The following is a 20,979-nucleotide window of genomic DNA, read 5'->3' as shown; positions in this document are numbered from 1 at the left end:
TTATATGCAGCAACTCAGTGTTCCCGTGTGAGCGGTCAGTTAATAGTTCCTAAGATTTAGAGCAGGTGGAACCAGTCCTTGAATTTTAAAAAGAATTGGCGTTTCCTTAAATTTAGACCAGCATACCCACTCTTCTAAAACATTCTAAAAACATAAAGGATAGAAGGATTTTTTTTTTGTTGGTACAAATAGGAAAATGTCTGCAGAGTCCATGAACATTTCAAAATCAATTATGGGCAATGTAAAAATAAAACTGCATTTCCACAGAACTGCCTTCTTAAAGAGTTAAAGTCATACTTTTCAGACTTTTTTTTTTTTTTCAAAGTAGTGACACAGACCAATGCTATACAAATGGGTAATTTCATTTCACACTTTTATTTATAAATTAGTTATACATGCAAATTACTAAGCACAGAAAGAAAGTTCACAGCTTCCATCCTTCACACTAGAAAAATAAATTATTTTACTAGCTTTAGAGATCTGCCTCCTGCCTTCAGAGATTAAGGTACTACAAATACGTATTTTCAACTTGTTTTTATTCTTTGCAGAGAAAAATTGACACTATTTTACATAGATTGTAAATAAATGCTAGAATAACTGTACTTATAGGAAATGAACTTCATATAATATAAAATTCTTAAGAATTCTATAATTTATATAATTATATTATGGCAAGTCTGTGAATACACAGTATAAAATATGAAATATTTACAATTAGGTAAACAGTTACATAAGGGGAACATTTTTTCTAAATTTTACTTTAAAACTTTCTGTGTGTGAATATTTTGCCTGTAACTATGTTTATGCAAACACTATGGGCAAGCCATGCCCATGGAGGCCAGGAAAGGGCACTGGGTCTCTCAAATTACATATGGCTGTGAGCTGCCTTGTGAGAGCTGGGAACCAAACACGGATGCTCTGCAAAAGCACCAGTATTCTTTATTGCTGAGCAATCTCTCCAGCCCCAAAGAAGAACAACTTTACAATGGTCAAAAAGGGTATTTCTCCTATTTCAGAAAGGTGGTGTTCTTCCCACTATCCTTTACGCTATTTCTGTACACTTGAGGAGAGAGCAGTTATTTGACCCTCTGTTTTTTTCTGGCTTGGAACTGCTCTGTTTTGTTTTTCACAGATTTGATCAGCATGGACAAGGCGGGATCCATGGGTTGCTTCTGTGCTGGCTTTCCCGTGTCCGGCTGTGCTCTTTCTACTGCTTGAATAAGAAGTTCTTCCTTCCGTTCTCGATGCCGAGCTTTCTCCTCCAGAATTTTTTCCATAGCTTTTGTTTTCTTGAAATTAGGATCAGAGGGATCCAAATTGAACAGGTGGGAAGTATACATTGCCTGAAACCGAGCATCACTGACATTTACCTGCAAATTCAAAGAGAAGAAACACGTAAAGAGATGCAGAGAGCTGTGGTTATTAGTGTACAAGTGTGCACTCTGTGCACTGAGGCATTAGAACCAATTTCTGCAAACTCAAAGAGGTTTTCTGTTTGTTATTCAAGACAAGGTCTGTCTTTTTAGTCTAGGCCGAACTGGAACTTACTGCTTTAGAACACAGGACCCTCTTGGCCTTGGTCTCCTGAGAACTGGGATTACAGGCATGTGCCACCACATTCAGGGCAGACTCAATGGAATTTTAAGGCCTGCCCTTTAAGAAGTGTGTAGGGTATGCTGTTCTCTTTCCCCTAAAACTAATCTATTTGACTAGTGGCCCATGTGTGTTCTGTGGTTTATAACTTGGATAATTACTTTGACTGACTAGAGACGTGGTTCTCAAGGCAGGGCTTCCTGTTCCTTGCTTAACATAAGACCAACTTCTAACTTATAGACAAGTCAATTAGGACACTATTGAATTGCCTGGAGTTTAGGCAGTTACTACATTCTGGTGTTGAAAAAGTAGCTACTAGCTAGGCCTGGTAGCACAGGGCAGTAATTGCAGGCACTTTGAAGGCTGACTCAGGATTCCAGATTCAAGGTCACCTTGAGCAGCTTAGCAAGACCCCGTTTCAAATTATAATGCAAAATGGTAGCTGCAGATGTTGCTCAGTGGTTGAGGGCTTGCCTAAAGCAGTGTGATGCTCTAGCGCAAGCACCCCAGGACCACAGCGAAAAACAAAATAAAACGAAGAATCCAGACCCATCCTCTGTGTTTCTACAAAAAGTACTATGGTCCTACGTGGAAAAGTGTATCCTCAATCCAGCCAGGTTTAGTAGTGAACAACAAAGAAAGACCCGAGTCTACTTAGTTATAGTGATATTGACACGACACCATACCAAAAATAACAGAATTTTCCTGAAAATTCAGTGTTTGAGTATCCATGCATATGTCCATGCATGTGTAGGTGCCTGCAGGTGCCTGGGGTTGATGTCATCTGTCTTCCTTTAATGTTCTCTACCTTATTTTCTGAGACAGTTTCTCTCATTGAAGTGAGAGCTCATCAACTTGCTGGCTGTCAGCAGGCCCCTGGGATCCTTCTGTGTCCATTCCCTGTAGCTCCGTGGTTATAGAAATATGCTGCTGCTCCGAGCTTTTATGTGAGTACTGGGATCCAAAACTCAGGTCTCGTGATTGTTCAGCAAGTTCTTTACCCACTGAGCCATCTCTACAGCCCTCATGCAAAAACTTGATTATTTGTGTGGTATGTAGAGGTTAGAGGACAACATGTGGACGATGAGGAATGAACTCAGGTTGTCAGATTTGGTGGTAAGTGCCACTATCTACTGAGCTGTATCACTAGCTCCATGAAAAATATTTTATACATGATTACTTATGGGAGGAGATAGAGCTCATAACAGGAAATTATTCTTTGCTTTTTTCATGAAAAGAGTAATTTATCAGAAAATTCATGGGAATATAAACATAAAACAGGTGGAGTTGGGGGCTGGTGAGATGGCTCAGCGGGTAAGAGCACCCGACTGCTCTTCCGAAGGTTCAGAGTTCAAATCCCAGCAACCACATGGTGGCTCACAACCATCCGCAACGAGGTCTGGCGCCCTCTTCTGGAATGTCTGAAGACAGCTACAGTGTACTTACATATAATAAATAAAACAAAACAAAACAAAACAAAAAAACAGGTGGAGCAGTAGTGGTCTTGCAATCAATCCTTCTACATACTACAAGGAAGCTTGTTTATGTCCTTCCTTCCACTCTGATCCAATTAAGAACTCACCCATCTTTTTTTTTTCCTTCCAAATTTACTAGTGATAACTCTCAAGTGATTCTTAGTACATATCTTAAAGTTTTCTGTGGAGGGCTTGGACTCATGCATATGGTCATTAGGACCACATACTCAGCGTAAGAAGGAAACTGATGGGTGACATCAACAAGATACAAAGAAATTAAAAAGCATGGACCACTAAGTTGGCCACTGTACACAGCAGAGTGAGACCTGCCATGTGACCTCTCCATGCTCAGCTGACTATCACAGCATGCACATTACTGTTTCTGGTTTTGACATTTAAAGGCTATGGTTTTTGTCCCTACTTTAACCAACTATTTGTCCCTACTATTAACCAACTTTAAGTTAACGATCTCATTAAGTGCTTAATCAGAGAACAGTGGTGTGATCCACTCTGGGATGAACTGCTAGATTAAAGGACAGTCACTTTGTTGCCTTTACAGGCCTTAATAAGAGCTTTTTGAGGGTAACTTCATGCTTAATTTCTATCTCCAGAGTGACTTTAGATTTAACTTCACCTTCAAGAAGCTAATAATGCTTGCAGAAAGGAGTCTAGCATAACTGTCCTTTGAGAGGCTTCACACAGAAGCTGACTGAAACAGATGCAGAGACCCACAGCCAAACATTAGATGGAGTTTGTGGACACTGACAGAAGAGTTGGGGCAAGGATTGCAGGGCCCAAAGAGGACTGGAACTCCACAGGAAGACCTAGAGAGTGCAATTAACTTGGACCCTTGGGGCTCTCAGAGACTGAACCACCAATCAAAGAACATACACAGGCTGGACCTAGGCCTCCTGCATATATATAGCAGATGTGCATGTGGCTTGGTCTTTATGTGGGTCCCTCAACATCAGGAACTGGGGCTATCCATAAAGCTGTTGCCTATCTGTGGATCCTAGTCCTCTAACTGCGCTGCCTTATCTGGTCTCACTGGGAGAGGATGCTCCTAGCCATAGAGAGACTTGATGTGCCATGGTTAGGGATACCCAGTGTGAGCCTCCACCCTCTCAGAGAAGAGAGGAGAGGATATGGGGGAGGGACTGTGTGAAGGGGGGACCAAGATATAAAGTGAATAAATAAGTAAATTAATGGAAAAAGAAGATGCTATAATGACTTGTGCTGCCAGTTACCTCAAAGTCATCCTCAAGTAACTCCTTCTTTTTCATGAGTTGTTTCTTCTTCTTTTTGCTCAGATTCTGGTGCTCCACAATCTTGTCATAATTGAAGTGTTTCTTGCTGTCCTCTTCCTCATCCATTACAAGTAAAGCCATCTCAGCCTACGTAGAGGAAAACAAACAAACAAATACTAGAGATGTACAGCTGAGTTTTCCCCAGTTGCTGTTCTGAGAATTGCTTATACTCAATGAATGGAGCTTAGGAAGAAGCCCAGGACACACAGCTTAAGTTCATTTCAGGCTGTGATGTGAGAATTAGCTACAGGGAAGGAGGGAAGAAACAGCCTTGATTCAAAAGACAGGCTTCCATTCCTGTAGAGTAACCTGATTAGCAGGCAGAAGGAATAAGAGCCCCAGGTCTGTCAAAAACATTTTATGTTCACCTTGTCCTTTTTAAGAAATGACATGAAATTTACTTTGTGATACAAATTACAGTTTCCAGATGTGTACTTTAGCAATTAGGAAAATTCTTTTGCTCTTTTTCCCTTGCCTCTTTCAATACTGATGTACTTTCATGAAGCAGACTCAGCATTTGCTTCTGAGGCTAAGCATTTTGTTTCCACTGACCATGAGCCCCTAAGAGTCAGCTAAACAACCATCAGCGCTGGAGACAACACACAGGAGCACGCTCTGGAGCCTCCACGTCTCCCTGTATCACACACAGGAAGGATGCTATTCCTCTCCTACCATCACTGGCACTCACATGGGACTTCCTTAGAGAGCCAAGTTCCATGAGCGGATCTTTAAGTAGCTTTATGAGTGCTACCTATATGTAATGGATGAAGAATAGAAAAATACATTAAGCTCAACAGTTTAGATGGCCAGTTAAGGCTCTCTCCCAGTCACATGGGTGCTGCTGACCCCACAGAAGTACACGAGACTCTGGAGTTTTGGGATCACTGGGTTATGCATAAATATCACTGCCTTTCTAATTCAGACTTAACATTTGTACATTAAACTTATAATTACTACTAATAAAAATTAGCATTTGACAGAAACTGTAGTACAGGGCAGAGTCAAATAGAATCAAAGGATATGAAAATACTACTTTTAGGTTTTAATATGTCTCAGTTATATTATAATAACTTTTAGGTTATAATATGTCTTAGTTATAGGTGCAAATGAGAAAAATATCTTAGTTATAAAAGCATATAAGTTCATATTAGCTACAGAAATAATGTTTGGTTAAAGGAACATTTAAAAATTATATGGATAAGATATTTATGTATCTTATAATATATTTACAAAATCCACTTGAAAAACCAGTTTTAAAATTATAGACAATGAAAACTCATGTGAAGCACATCATTTCAACTGTACATATCAATCATTGATTAACACGCAACAATGACCATGGTGTCTACCTTTTGTTTTTCCAGGTCAGTTTCTTCCTCTGAAGATCCGCTGTCTTTTGCAGATTTCATTGATTTTTTCTTTATACCTGGTTCAGCAAAACAACATAGGAAGGTTAAAAGACAGGCTCAACAGCGAAAATTTGTTTATACTTTGAACACAATAAAAAATATCCAGAAGTAATCATGACAGCAAATGTCAGAACCAGAAGAAGGAAAAGCACAACAGAGGGAAGGCCATGAGCCTAGGGAGGGGGCACAAGCCTTCTGGGAGGCAACTATGTTAAACAGAAGGCACTTTTGTTGGTACAGTGGCACATTTCTGTAACTCTAGCAACTTGGACGGCAGAGGAAGAAGGGTTTGAGTCCTAAGTATGACACATAGTGAGGCCATCTCAAAACCAAAGCAAAACCAGTAACTAAAGACAGTCACTAAACTGTACTGAACAACATGGCTTAGTCCTTTTGTAGTGAAGAACTCCCCCCCCCCTCCAAAAACCCCAAAACCAAAAGGGTTATTAAAAAGGACGAACAATTTGTCTCATGTTAGAAAAAGAGAATTGAGTTATGCCCTTATATGTAAAACCGGTGTATTTAAAAAAAATTTTTTTTAATGTGCTTGTTGTGCACATACCACATCAACTGTGATGGTCAAAGGACAAATTGTGGGAACTGGTTCTTCTCTTCCACGTGGGGGTTGGGATTCAAACTCAGGTCTTGAGTGTGACAGTCAGCACATTTATCCTCTGAGCTCTATCTTGTACATAATGTGTGTGTATACCAAGTGAATGCCTAGTACCCACAGAGGCCAGAAGAGGGCATCAGATCCCCTGGAACTGTAGTTACAGTTGAGTTGCCATTTGTGTGCTAGGAACTGACACAGAATTCTCTGCAAGAAAAGTGAGTGCTTTTAGCCATAGAGCCATCTCTCCTGTTCCAAATAGAGAATTCAATAATAGCAGCTACCTGTAGGGTTATTCTAGGGACTCCATGGATTAGTAAACTGCAAGAATGTAGTTATTGCTTTGCCCATAGTGCTATAGGTGCCTACAATTATTCCCATTATTATCTGATTATACTTATTTGTCTTAAGTTCCTTAGTAGTTATACTGATCCTATGAACTTTCTTTCTTTCTTTTGTGTGTCTAAGTGTGAGGACTTCAAAAGTAGATGAAGTATGGTGATGAAGATGAAAGACCAGTTTAAATATCTGGTTAGTTTAAAATGTTTCTGCACCTTCGGTTCCCTGTGAACCATGGGACACCATCTTTTGAAAAACTGCTTTTTGTTCCACTAAATAGAAATCGACAATCTTGTGCTGGGAATGTAGCTCAGTTGGTAGAGTGCTTGCCTACTATGCATAAAGTTCTGGATCTGACCCTCAACCCAACATAAAAGCAGGCATGATGGCTCAACTCACGCCTGCAACTGAAGCACTCAGGAAGTGGAGGTAAAAGGTTATCCTTAGCTACACAGGGAGTTAGAGCCAACTTGAGCTATATGAGATTTCAACTCCAAACAAACAAAACCAAAAACGACCCATGTAGTGGTTTGAATGAGAAAGTCCTGCGTAGTCTTAGGTATTTGAATACTTGGTCTCCAGTTGGTAGTGCAGTTTGAGGTTGGCTAGCTATGGCGTGATACTGGCAACAGGCTTTGAGTGTTTGTAGTCTCACCTCACTTCCAGTCAACTATCTCTGCTTCATGCTTATGGTTCAAGATGTGAACCCTCAGCTTCCTGTCCCTGCCACCATGCCAACTGCCTCCTCCCTGTTTTTACGGTCTCTAACCTTCTGGAACCATAACCCATAACAAACTCTTTCTTCTTAGTTGTCTTGGACATGGTGTTTTATTACAACAGAAATGTAACTACACACTCACAATGTTCTTTATGGTAACAACAGTTAAGATGCTGGAAAGTTGGATCGGTGGTTGAGAGGACTTGCTTTTGATGAAGACCCCAAATTCAGTTCCCACATGGTGGCTCACAACTACTTGAACTCCAGTTCTGGAGGATCCAAGAGGACACATTTGTTTGTTTTTTTTTTTTTTGAAAAGTTCCCCCCCCTCCTGCACCCACCGCAATTTAGGTTATATGTAAGATATAACAGAGAAATGAAAAATTCCTGTTCTAAAACATTATCTTATCAGTAATCTCCCAGCAAGTAGGAACTAATATGAAACTCAGGTTCATCAGGTATGCTTAACAAACACTTCTATCTGCAGAGTCAATTTATCTGCTCCTTTGTTAGGCTTTAAACAAGTGCCATAATCTTGAGCTAACCATGCTTCAAAAATTGTACACTCTTTGTCCTTGAACCGACTTCACACTGAATCTGTTCAGTAGTGTACTCCTTCACTGAGCATGCTCAGGAATATGCCTACCTCTATTAATGTGCAGGCTCCCTGAATAACAACTTCATGCTGAAAGAGAACACTGCTTTGGAAAAACCCCGGTGTGACACTAATATGCTGCAATAATAAGTCTTTCTCCATTCTTTAATTTCTTGGTTATTGTTGTTTGTGCCTTTTCACTCACCAAGACATAGACCTGTGTTTAGCTATAAAGCAAAAAACTTAATAATATACCTATGGAAAATAGAACTATCTATATGGACATTCTATTTTACATCCTTCTAAGTTGTGTGAATTTTAGTCTAGAAAGCTTCTTCTAGTTTAGTTGAGTGCTTCTCATGGGACAGGGATAAGAGCCCCAGACAGACCTCCCTAGAGCAATGCTGTCTGTCTCAATGGTTAGCTCCTCCATGGACTCCCTTTTTTTGGTGCAGTTTCTACACCCAAGATCACTTGCTCTTTCTTTAGGGTATTACACTGCAGTTTCCCTTCAAAAACATGACAACAAAACCTGGCATTGTTTTCACACCCAGCTTTTTATTCATGTGAGTCCTAGCTCTGCCTCTAGTTTTTACAATATCCTGGAGAAGAGGATTCAGATTCTATTAGCTACCAACTGCCCCTGGATGATCAATTACCTTCAATATATTCAACTATAAAGTGACCTGAAAATGGATGCAAGGACAGGATGCAAAAATCACGTGTATACTGTAAAGTAGCACACAACCAGCATGCTGTATACACGTAACACACCACCTGAATGATCAGACGGGTATAATATAGCCGACTTTCATAGTGGTTCATAAAATACTTAAAAGATGGCAAAGCAGAGATACACCTACTTTTCAAATGACCTTCCATGGAAGGTCAAATGACTTTTTCTGCAAAACTAAGTTTCCTAGTTCTTACTAGGTGTTTATCAATGTGTTGTCTCTGCAGGAATCAGCAGTAAGTTAAAAGATATACCAGATCATGCCACTTTCTAGCTTTAGGGCTTTCTATAGTCAACAATAAACTCCCAACTTTCTGTCCTGACAAAAAACTCTGCAGGTCACTTTCATTAGATCTTCATTTTAGCTCCACACAGAATTCCCTCTCTGGCCATGCCCCAGTCATATGATGTCTTTCAATTCATCCAACACTGCACAAAATGTTCTTTCTCACATTATATCCTTTTTCCTTCCTGTACAATGCTCTTCTCCTAGCAATGTATGCCTAAGATCTCAGCTCAAATATCACTACCTCAAGGGAGTCTTCTTTGCCTATCCTACTTATAAGACTTTATCTTTTGCTTCCTAGTTATATTCTCTATACTAATCTATTTCTTTTAAAACATTTATCATAATTATATAATCCTGTTTCTATTTTCAGTACATCATTTCTAAAGCCAGAATTCATGAAAGTTTCTGTCTTGTCTATATTATTATGATAGCTCTAGCCTATCTGGCTGCACAGCACTTATTACAATATACACTAACAACTTTTAAAACCAGATTGAAACAATTCTTTTTCTTTTTCCTTTTTTTTTTTTTTTTTCCGAGACAGGGTTTCTCTGTGTAGCCCTGGCTGTCCTGGAACTCACTTTGTAGACCAGACTGGCCTCGAACTCAGAAATCCACCTGCCTCTGCCTCCCAAGTGCTGGGATTTTGTCAGGACAGAAAGTTGGGAGTTTATTGTTGACTATAGAAAGCCCTAAAGCTAGAAAGTGGCATGATCTGGTATATCTTTTAACTTACTGCTGATTCCTGCAGAGACAACACATTGATAAACACCTAGTAAGAACTAGGAAACTTAGTTTTGCAGAAAAAGTCATTTGACCTTCCATGGAAGGTCATTTGAAAAGTAGGTGTATCTCTGCTTTGCCATCTTTTAAGTATTTTATGAACCACTATGAAAGTCGGCTATATTATACCCGTCTGATCATTCAGGTGGTGTGTTACGTGTATACAGCATGCTGGTTGTGTGCTACTTTACAGTATACACGTGATTTTTGCATCCTGTCCTTGCATCCATTTTCAGGTCACTTTATAGTTGAATATATTGAAGGTAATTGATCATCCAGGGGCAGTTGGTAGCTAATAGAATCTGAATCCTCTTCTCCAGGATATTGTAAAAACTAGAGGCAGAGCTAGGACTCACATGAATAAAAAGCACCACCACCACCGCCCGGCAATCTATTAAGCATTAAGAAATAAACACATTGAAAGCAAACAAATTGTACCTATATTGTTCTCCCAGAATGTCTGATACTAACATTAGAGAAAGCTTATATTCTATTTAAATGTGCTGTCTTTAAGAAATTAAGAGCACTGAGTGCTCTTCCAGAGGTCCTGAGTTCAAATCCCCAGCACTCACATGGTGGCTCACAACCATCTGTAATGAGATCCAATGCCCTCTTCTAGTGTGTCTGAAGACAGTGACAATGTACTCACATATGCAATATATATATATATATATATATATATATATATATATATATAAATATAAAGAAATCAGCTATCTCATGTTACTGAACCATTTAGGCTATTCTTTGAATGCTGCTCTGTGTTCTGTAATCTGACCAGATTACATATGGCAAATGACTATGGACACAGAACAAGGAAACTGTAATGCTTCCTATCTCTCCATTATAAACGTTTTTAGTCAGAGAATAAGGCTAAAATCCATCATTGTAAGACATGACCACACAGCAATGATAAAAAGCAGAATATGTTAGGTTTCCATTTCCCTTTCCAATTCCTAAGAATCTCATATTCAATAATAGAATTTATCCAACTTAATCTCCTTTTCATCAGTAAAATGTCAGTACTAAGAGGCTTTAACAACCAGGACAGAATTCCACTGGTCAGGAGTGAGAAGCAGGGAAACTTCATAAAATACTTCTCTTTACAATGCCAGCTTGGAGTTGCTCAAAGAGCAAGCCTTTGGAAGCTTACGTGTGTGTAGCATAAAGATGAGGGGAAGACAAAGCACACAAGAGCAACTGGAAAGATTCACAGTGGTTTCTGCAGTGGCTTGCCCAAGCATGGCCTCGACCTTACCAAACATAGTCATATACATCTAAAGGTAAGAATGAAAACATCTGAAAGCACAGGAGGTATAAAAAACATGGAACCAAAACTCCTTGGAAATAGGAAGAAAGACATCTTAGTGTAAGAATTCAAAGAAAAAGAGAGCTCTGAGAAAAGCTGTTTTTTTTTTTTTTACTACATTTAACAAGGATAAATGCAAAAAGGAAGCATAGATGCTTCTGTATATTTGAACAGGAAAGGCTATTGTACTGTAATTCCATGTATACATTTAAAAGTATATGATGCCATGGCAAATCCAGTTCACTTTTAACTGTTCATTGCTTTTGCAGAAAGAGACCTGAAGAAGTATTATAATGCAGAGACTATTTCTCATTCTAAATAACAGCATTCTTTTAGAGTCCATCTAGCTAGCTATAAAGATAATTTCCAGAAAAGAACCCCCATTAAACTGTTAAATTCATTGTTATTAAAAAGCCTCCTAACGAGGGGGCTGTAGAGATGGCTTAGCAGTCAAGAGTATTTGTTGCTTTCGTACGAGACCAAGGTTAGGTTCCTAGCACCTACATAGCAGTTCACAACCACCTGTAACTGTAGTTCTGCCATCTTCCTCAGACACTGCATGTATGTGGTGCACATACATGTAGGTAAAGCAGTCATACTGCATAAAAATAAAGATATCCATTTAAAGTCTTTTATAATCGCATTATTTTATATTTTCAATGTAGACGGGACATGTTGACTCTTCTCAACAATCCATATGACTGAACTCTACAGGACAGAATCGGCTATAAAACATTAACAGAGCTATCCAAATTCTAGAAGTTCTCAGAGAATTGTTAGTCTGTATTATTTCAACTCCTATCAATCTTTTCTGTGGATTCCAACAGAAAACTACAAATACAGGTTGCCTTACCTATTTTCTTTACTTCTTCAGCAAAGTAGGGATCATTTAAATCAACATCAGAAGGAAGCTCATCTTCACTGGCTTCTTCAGCAAGAGCCTTAAGGTGAAAAACAGCAGTGATTAGCAATAAACTAAGGTCACAAATGATAGGTTATTTCAACAATCTATTTTTTAGATAAGGAAAATGCTTTCAATTACAAAAATTTTAAACATAAATTAATGCTCTGTTCCCTTATTCTGTTTAAAAATGATCTTGGATTGGGGAGTTAGCTTAACAGTTAAAAAGCCATCACTACTTTGTCATAAAGACCAGAGTTCTGATACCAGTACCCATGTTAGGTGGCTCACAACCAGCTGTAACTCCAGCTTCAATTCTGGCTTCTAAGGGCCTATCTGTGCACCTGCATACACACACACACACACACACACATATGCACACACACTTAGACTTACACACACACACACACACACACACACACACACACACACACACACACAATTTTTTTTTAAAGGCCTGGCATGGTAGCCTAAAACCACAGAGGAATCAGAGGCAGACAAATTTTCTTTGAGGCCAGCCTGGTCTACAAACAAGTTAGTTCCAAGCAAACCAAGGATACTTTCTGAGACCCTGTTTCCAAAACAAAACAAAACACAGCACACCTTGTTTTATCTGTGGTCTATTACTGTAAACTATCAGTCTATTTTAAATAAGTTGAAAGCTAAAATTTCTCTAATATAATCTGAACAGACTGTCTATATTGTATTGGTGTATTTAATTAATACACAAGACCATAAAGCAAAAATATCTGAACTGAGATTAGACTAAACAGACTGGGTTTATTTCCAATGTATCCAAAACTTCTCTATCATTTCAACAAATATGCTGAGAATATATTCATCCTGAATGCAAAATGATCCACTAAACCTTTAAGGCACTGAGGAGTCAGATGGCATGTAATGCTATTATCAAATCTGGTGCAGAACACCTAGTCTAGGAGACACTAATTATTTATATATATTTTAAATGTTGTTAACAAGCCCAGATCTTCTCTTGGCTGCTCTTTCTCCCTCTGGCACTTGCCAGACCCAGGAGCCTTCATCCACAGACCCTCTAGCCAAGTCCAGGTGGTGAGGACACATTGGTACATGGCAATCCCTCTCAACTCTGGTTCAGGAATTGCTTGTGCCAGATCCAGCTTCCAGACCCGGCTAGGCCTGCACCCTATGCATGTGCTTCTTCTCACTATGGTTAACCCACCTGACCTCACTGTGACTGCACGCTCAACCACAACCAGGGCCCCACTCAAGCCTTTCCTAACTCCTGAGTATCAGCTTGTCCTGCTGTGTTCACATCAGATACATGACCAACAGAAGAAGCCTACACTTCCAGGTTTCATTGCACAAAAAGTATGAAAGGTAAGGAGAGTATCTTCTCTCAAATCGACCACTCCTATTCAAGTGTTCTAAAGTGAGTGTTGCTTAGATGTGGTAGGCAGAACTGTGGTAGTTTGAATATGCTTGGCCCAGGAAGTGGCACTATTAGGAGGTATGGCCTTGTAGGTGTGGCCTTATTAGAAGTGTGTCACCGTGGGGTTGGGCTTTGAGACCCTCTTCCTAGCTGCTAGGAGACACTCCTCTCCTGGCTGCAGCTGGATCAAGATACAGAATTCTCAGCTCCTTCTCTAGCACCATGTACGCTTGGATGCTGCCATGCTTCCTGCCATGATGATAATGGAGTGAACCTCTGACACTGTAAGCTATCTCTAATTAAATGTTGTCTCAATATAAGAGTTGCCTTGGTCATGGTGTCTTTTACAAGGTCACAGAACTGAACAAACACAACTAATTAAAAAAACAAAACAAAATCCAAGAAGTTTAGAGACACAACCAAAATCAATGAACTCAAAAAGATGAAAATGTCTGCATGGTACCCAAGAAAACATATAAACATAAGGCTGAAATGACATAAAAACAATACAGGTTTTTAGAAAAGAGACAGAAATACTGAAGAGACCTCAAGCCGAAATGAAGGTAGAATTAAAGTTAGTGCAAACAGAAAACTCAGAGAAAAGCTTTACAAGTAAAATTGATAGAATGTAAGACAGACTATATTTTATAGTCTCTATATATCTATGTTACCTACATGCCTAGATCTATGTAGATCTATACACATACACAAACAAAAAACCCTGAATGGTAAAACAAAACTTGGAAAAAACTGTGGGACTCATGAAAAACCAAACCTTTGAACTGTAGTCAGAGATGATCACAGGTCAATGGCATAGACAAGATGTTCAAAAGGATCATAGAAGTCAACTTTCAAACTAAGGAAAGATAAAACCTGATGTTCAAAGAAGCACAGCTGTTAATACCAATTAGACAAGAACATAAGTAAAACTCCCCACAACATTATCATAGTTGAAACACTTAAACAGAGCAAAGAGTAGTAACAGCTCCAAGAGGAAAATCACTAGTCACATAAATGGAAAAGCCATCAGAATAACAGCCGACTTTGCAATGGAAACTCTGAAATCCAGAAGAGCAACGCACTCCAAATTTTACACAATCACCTACCTAGACTACTGTACCCAGTAAAGCTATCTGCCGTAGTTGAAGGAGAGAAAAAAATTTTTTTCCATGATGCAAATAGGCTAAAAAAAATTCATGTCTGGAAAACCAAGCCTAAAGAGAATACTGGAAACAATACTTCTAAATGAAGACTAAACATAGCCAAGAGATCCTAGAAAGAAGACAAATAAAACATTATTAATGAAATACTAAATACAATCAAGAGCATAAACAGCAAACTGTAGATATAATTAATGTCTTGTGCTCTGTGCAAAAGCAATCACTTGTCAATAAAAAGCTGATTGGACAATGAGCTGAGGCAGGATTAGAAGGTGGACATCTGGCAGAGACAGGATTCTGGGAAACAGATGTGGAGATTTGCTCTGAATACTGAAGGACAGTTGCATGAAACTGTGGAGAGCTAACCAATCACATAGTGGGACTTAGAATAAAATAAATAGGTAATTAAGTTATGAACTAGTTGGGGAACAAGGCAAAGCTTATGGCCTAAGCATTTACTCATAAATAATTAAGTCTCAGAGTTGTTATTTCTAGGAACAAAGAGGCTGGGTAGAAAAGCTCATGGTTAGAGCAAACCAAACTAAAACAACAACCAACCAACCAACCACAACTAACACAAAAGCAATAAAATGACAGCAATCAACACAGGCCTTTCAATAATTTTAAATCTTAATAGCCTCAATCCTCAAATCAAATGATGCAGGCTGGCCGAATGAGCTTTAAAGATAGGCACCATCTTAAAGGGAAAGGATGGAAAAAAGCATTCCAAGCAAAAGTAACAGGAAGCAAGCAAGTGTTACTATTAGCTGACAACATAGGCTTCAAACAACTAATTAAAGGAGATAAAGGGCACTTCATTTTAATCAAGGATACAGTTAAGCAAGAAGATATTATCATCTTAACATATATGTACTGAAATTGATGCATCCAACTTATGTACTACGAGAATTGAATTATTATTATCAACCCACTAATAGATGATTTCAATACCCCATTTCCTCTACTAAACAGGTCAAGTGAACAAAAAAAATAGAGAAATATCAGAAATAAATAATATTATACAGCTAATGAACTTAACAGATATCTACAGCATATTTAATCCAAACACCAAAGAATATTTATTCTACTCAGCAGCCCATGAAAGCATCTATATAATAAACTATATCTTGTAACAGAAAAACAATTCTTAACAAATTCAGAAAAATCAACTCTATGTAGCTTATCTGTCCATATGAAATAAAAGCTAAAATCAATACCATGAAAATCTCCAGTAAGGACAGAAACTCATGGAGATTAAACACCCCATTACTGGAAAATGATGGGTCAAAGAAGAAACCAAGAAAGAAAAAAAAAAAAAAATTCCTGGAACTAAAAGAAGATAAAACCACAATGCAACAAAATCTCTGGGAAAGATTAAAAGCAGTCCTACAAGGGTGATTTATAGCCCCGAGTGCCTACATTACAAAACTATAAAGAGTACAAATAAATGACTTAATGATGCAACTAAAAATTTTGGAAAAGGTAACAAATCCAGTAGATGGCAAGACATAATAAAAATCAGAGCAGAAACCAGTGAAATGGAAGCAAAGAAAACAACACAAGAATCAACAAATCTAAGAGCTAGTTCTATGAGAAATAAACAAGGTTGACAGACCCTTGGCCTAACTAACCAAAAGAATGAAAGGACGCAAATTAACAAAATCAAAAACAAACAGGGAAACATTACAACAGACAAAAGGAATTTAGAATATTATAAGGGAATAATTAAAAAACCCATACACCATTAAGTTGGAAAATCTAAAAGAAATGGATGAATTTCTAGAGTTATCCAAACTATCAAAGTTACAACAATCTAAACAGACCCATAACAAACGAGATTGAAAAAAGTAATAAGGGTCCTGTTGGAAGAAAGAAAGAAAGAGAGAAAGAAAGGAAGAGAGGAAGAAAGAAAGAAAGGAAGGAAGAAACCCAGATTAATTCACACTTTCAAAGATCTAAGCCAATCTTTAATTTTCTTAAGACTTTAAAGAAAATAGAAACAAGAGTACTTTGAAACTCCTACTACAATGCATGCTAACACGTGCCAGCATCACTCTAACCCCAATGCCAGAGAAAGTCATAACAGAAAAAGAAATTTACAGGCCTATATCCCGGATGAAAATACATTCTAAAAAAGTTCTCAGGGCTGGAGAGATGACTCAGTGGTTGAGGGCACTGGCTGCTCTTCCAGAGGACCCAGGTTCAAATCCCAGCACCTACACGGTAGCTGGCAACTGCTCCAACATCTGAGATCTTCACACAGACATGCATGAGGCAAAACACCAAAGCACATAAATGTAAATAAATTATTTTAAAAATCCTCAATAAATATGTATCAAAAAGATTACCCACTATGACCAAGTTGGCTTTATCTTAGAGATGCAAGGTTGGTGCAACATATGAAGGACAATAAATTAACAGGCCACATAAGTAGAATTAAAACAAAAAATCACATGACCAGTAGATGCTGAAAAGCCTTTGACAAAAATCCAATGTGCTATCATAATAAAAGTCCAAGGGACAGTATTCCTGGAGGGAATATATCTCAGCATGTATCAAAATCACAGACAACACCATCCTAAATGGAGAAAAATTTGAAGCAAGTCTATTTAAATAAGGAGCAAGACAGGGCTGTCCACTGTCCCTACTCCTTTTCAATACAGCTTGAAGTACTAGCTGGAGCAGTAAGGCAAGAGAAGAAAATTAAAGAAATACAAATAAGAAAAGGAAAAGTCAAAATATCTGTATTTGTAGATGGTACAATATTATATATAAGAGATCTCAAAAATTCTAACCGAAAACATATAGAAATGATTTTAAAAAAATGTTAGGATAGTGTCAGGAATCAGAATCAGCTTACATCAACCAATGGCTCTTCTATACACCAACAATAAACACACAGAGAAAGAGAACATGGATACACTCTTATTCACAACTGTAGTATACTCCATGATCTAAGAGTAGGAAGGGACTTTGTTGATGGGCCTCCATTTGCTTAGGAATTAAGGCCAATACAATTAACAAGTGGGACTTCATCAAACTGAAAAGCTTCTTCTGAGATGAGACGGAAGGCAGGACCATGCAGAGACTGCCCCATCCGGGGATACAGACCATAATAACCACCAAACCCAGACACTATTGCATATGCCGGCAAGATTTTGCTGACAGGACCCTGATATAGCTGTCTCTTGTGAGGCTATGCCAGTGCCTGGCAAACACAGAAGTGGATGCTCACAGTCAGCTATTGAATGGAACACAGGGCCCCCAATGGAGGAGCTAGAGAAAGTACCCAAGGAGCTGAAGGGGTCTGTAACCCTATAGGTGAAACAACAATATGAACTAACCAGTACCCCCAGAGCTTGTGTCTCTAGCTGCATATGTATCAGAAGATGGCCTAATCGGCCATCATTGGGAGGAGAGGCCCTTGGTCTTGTAAAGATTATATGCCCCAGTACAGGGGAATGCCAGGGCCAGGAAGCAGGAGTGGGTGGGTTGAGGAGCAGGGCGGGGGGTGGGGAGGGTGGGGGGTGGGGGGGAGGGGGTATAAGGGACTTCCCGGATAGCATTTGAATTGTAAACGAAGAAAATATCTAATAAAAAAATTGTTTAAAAAATAAAATTAACCAACTGAGTAAAGCAGAAGCTCACAGAGCAGGAGGAAAGCGTTGTCACATATATACCTGACAAATGATTTACATTCAAAAGAGTTAAAAAGAAATAAAAGTAGCTGAGAAATCTTAAAAAGCAAAACAAAAACCAACTAACCAACCAAAAGCCAACAACAAAAAACCCAAAACATCATCCTTATTTTCCTTATTTCCCTAATTTCTAGGGAAATATAAAGCAAAACAACTGAGTTTTAATCTTCCACCAGCCAGAATGATTAAGATCAACAAAACAACTAGGATGTGTTTCCCTGTTTCCTAGGAGAACCCTATTTCCTGTTGGGATTGCAATCTGGTGCAGTCACCTTGGAAATAAGCGTGGCGAATTCTCAGAAAGCTAAATACATGTACTAACTACATGGCTCAGCTATACTCCTCCTTGGCATAGGCCCAAAGGGACTCGACATCTCACTTCACAGATACTTGCTCAGCAATGTTTGCTGTTACTCTATTGACAACAGCTAGTGAATGGAAGCATTCTAAATGCTTTTCAATCAATGAATAACAAAAATGTGGTGGCATATACCCTATGTAATAAAATCATGAACTTTGCAGATAAATAGATGGAACTAAAAAATTATGATTTTGAGTATGAGGTAACCAGAAGACTGTCTCCTAGATTGAACAGGGAAGCTGCAGCATGAAATCTCAATAATATGGTACCTGACACTGAACAATGACACACTACCATGTTGACATTCCAAAATAGATGGGTGAAATCCTACAAGGCACAGATGAAGAGCTACAGGCAATTAAAAATTTCTCACAAAGGAAGAATTAGTCTTCCCTAGGGATGAGCATGCCAAATGGATATCTAATTAATTCACACATGCATTCATGCATACATACATACATATGAATGAAACACATACAGGCTTAGCAGATTGCATGTATGCATTATTCTCATGTATGTGTAAGGACAATAAGGAGGAAAGGGGAAAATAACTATTCTTTAATTAAATAAAAAAAGTCCAGAGTTTGTCCAATTAAAAAAAGGGGGGGGGGGAGAAAGAAAGAAAAAGAAAAGAGGCCAGGCAGTGGTAGTGCACGCCTTTAGTTCCAGCACGCAGGAAGCTGAGGCAGGAGGATCTCTTGAGTTTGAGGCCAGCCTGTTCTACAGAGTGAGTTCCAGGACAGCTAGGGCTACACAGAGAAACCCTGTCTCAAATCAACAAGAAGAATAAGAAAACAACAAGAAAAAAGTAAAAGTGTAAGGGAATCCTAAAGCTTACAGAATGCTGTCTAAAGTCTCAGAGTGACTATTGTAGTAACCCCATACAGATTCACTTAGAAAATCTTCCCAGAAACCTCTAGCTTCATCTCTCATGAAATCATTCTATTAGTGGCAATTAGCTGGCTACTTAAGTTTTGAAGAAAGCTCTAGTAAAAACAGGTAACTATCAAAAAGGCAGGGCTTTTACCCTACTTTCCCACTTTATTTCAATAAAAGTCTAAAAATTATTTCACAGTAGATGCATGTATTGGCTCCCACAATCCAGCCTCAGGAAGAGAAACGTGGGTTATATGGTAAGAAGCACCTTCCTATAGACAGCTAGCATTCAGTGAACACCTGGGCAATTAGCATGGATACCTTCTGTTTCTTCTTCAGTCTTTTCTTCTCTTTCTTCTTCTCTAAAAACTGTTCCCAAGGGGTCAGTTTATCCTTTCCCTCCAACTTGTTTTTGACCATCTCTTCTGCACTCTCCTTAAGACCTAGAAGAGAAACAAAATCCAAATAGTTTAGTTAAAAACAGTTTATCTTCGACCAGTTAAAAGCTTATAAAAACAAAGAGAACAAACATAATTTATATAAGTAGGTATATACAACAGTGAATACTTGCAATATCCTAAGACCACAAAACGGTAAGTAACTTTGGTAAATCCTACTGTGTATGTGTGAGACGAAGAGAGAAACAGAGAGAGACATTTAGCCAAAGGAAATCAAATCAAGAAATTTAGCAATCTGACACATGGTTATTAATGAAAAACCTATTATTAGTGAGACACAGTGGTTTTAAACTACAATCCCAGGTTAAGGAAGAGATAAGTCCAAATAGGCCATACAACAGAAATACTATCTCAAAATAAGTGAACAAAATTAAAAAAAAAGAAAAAGAAACCCAAATATTTACATAGGTCTAAGTGTCCTCTCTACCTTTGTTTTGAGCCTGCAAGAGGTCATCTCACTTTCTGCCTTTTGGTGATGGCCGAGTGAAGAAAAACTCTAGAACAAGTCTCAGGTTATAACTACTAACTACCTAAGCAAAATCTTCTCCAGTTTTTCCTATCATCCAGTGAAGGACTGTGTTTCCTGGACATTACAAGTGACTAACAAAAACTGAAGAATGAGTCAAGCATTGTATAAGGCTGTGTAGGTAAGAGCTTGGCTCTTCCAATGCCACTGTCGTCATGGTTCATCTCTGAAGCTTTTGTTCCTATACTCTGCTCCTCACTCACATATCCTTCACTGTCATTAAACTCGCACTTTAAAAATGTACTTGCAATGAGACCTCATTACCAGGGCTGTTTGCTCATTTACAGTATTTTGAATGTATTTTGAATGATGAATTGGATGAGCCACCACTTTTTCTAAAATGACCATTTGAATCATTCCACTCACTGTTACATTTTATTTTGTTTGTACAAAGACAGAGTCCCAGACTGGGCTGGTCCCTAACTTAC

The 20,979-nt window shown here is 38.5% G+C and overlaps 1 protein-coding gene across 1 annotated transcript in view; it reads right to left on the bottom strand.

The window, feature by feature from the left end:
* Positions 1-366: 366 nt before the first annotated feature.
* Esf1 (ESF1 nucleolar pre-rRNA processing protein) overlaps positions 367-20,979 on the bottom strand; it is a 52,270-nt gene continuing 31,657 nt past the window's right edge. Inside the window, exons 10-14 of the mRNA XM_021149435.3 lie at positions 19,889-20,010; positions 12,014-12,101; positions 5,725-5,801; positions 4,316-4,462; positions 367-1,370 (exon numbers count right to left, since the gene is read on the bottom strand). Of these exons, the coding sequence (XP_021005094.2) occupies positions 1,077-1,370; positions 4,316-4,462; positions 5,725-5,801; positions 12,014-12,101; positions 19,889-20,010 (728 nt within the window). The 3' untranslated portion in view covers positions 367-1,076. The remainder of the gene's footprint in view (positions 1,371-4,315; positions 4,463-5,724; positions 5,802-12,013; positions 12,102-19,888; positions 20,011-20,979) is intronic.

The sequence above is a fragment of the Mus caroli genome, unplaced genomic scaffold (genome assembly GCF_978045245.1).
Source record: "Mus caroli unplaced genomic scaffold, Mus_caroli_1 scaffold_2, whole genome shotgun sequence".
NCBI classification, from domain to species: domain Eukaryota; kingdom Metazoa; phylum Chordata; class Mammalia; order Rodentia; family Muridae; genus Mus; species Mus caroli.
The sequence above is the reverse complement of the archived record's forward strand: the minus strand, read 5'-3'. Positions and strand labels throughout refer to the sequence as shown.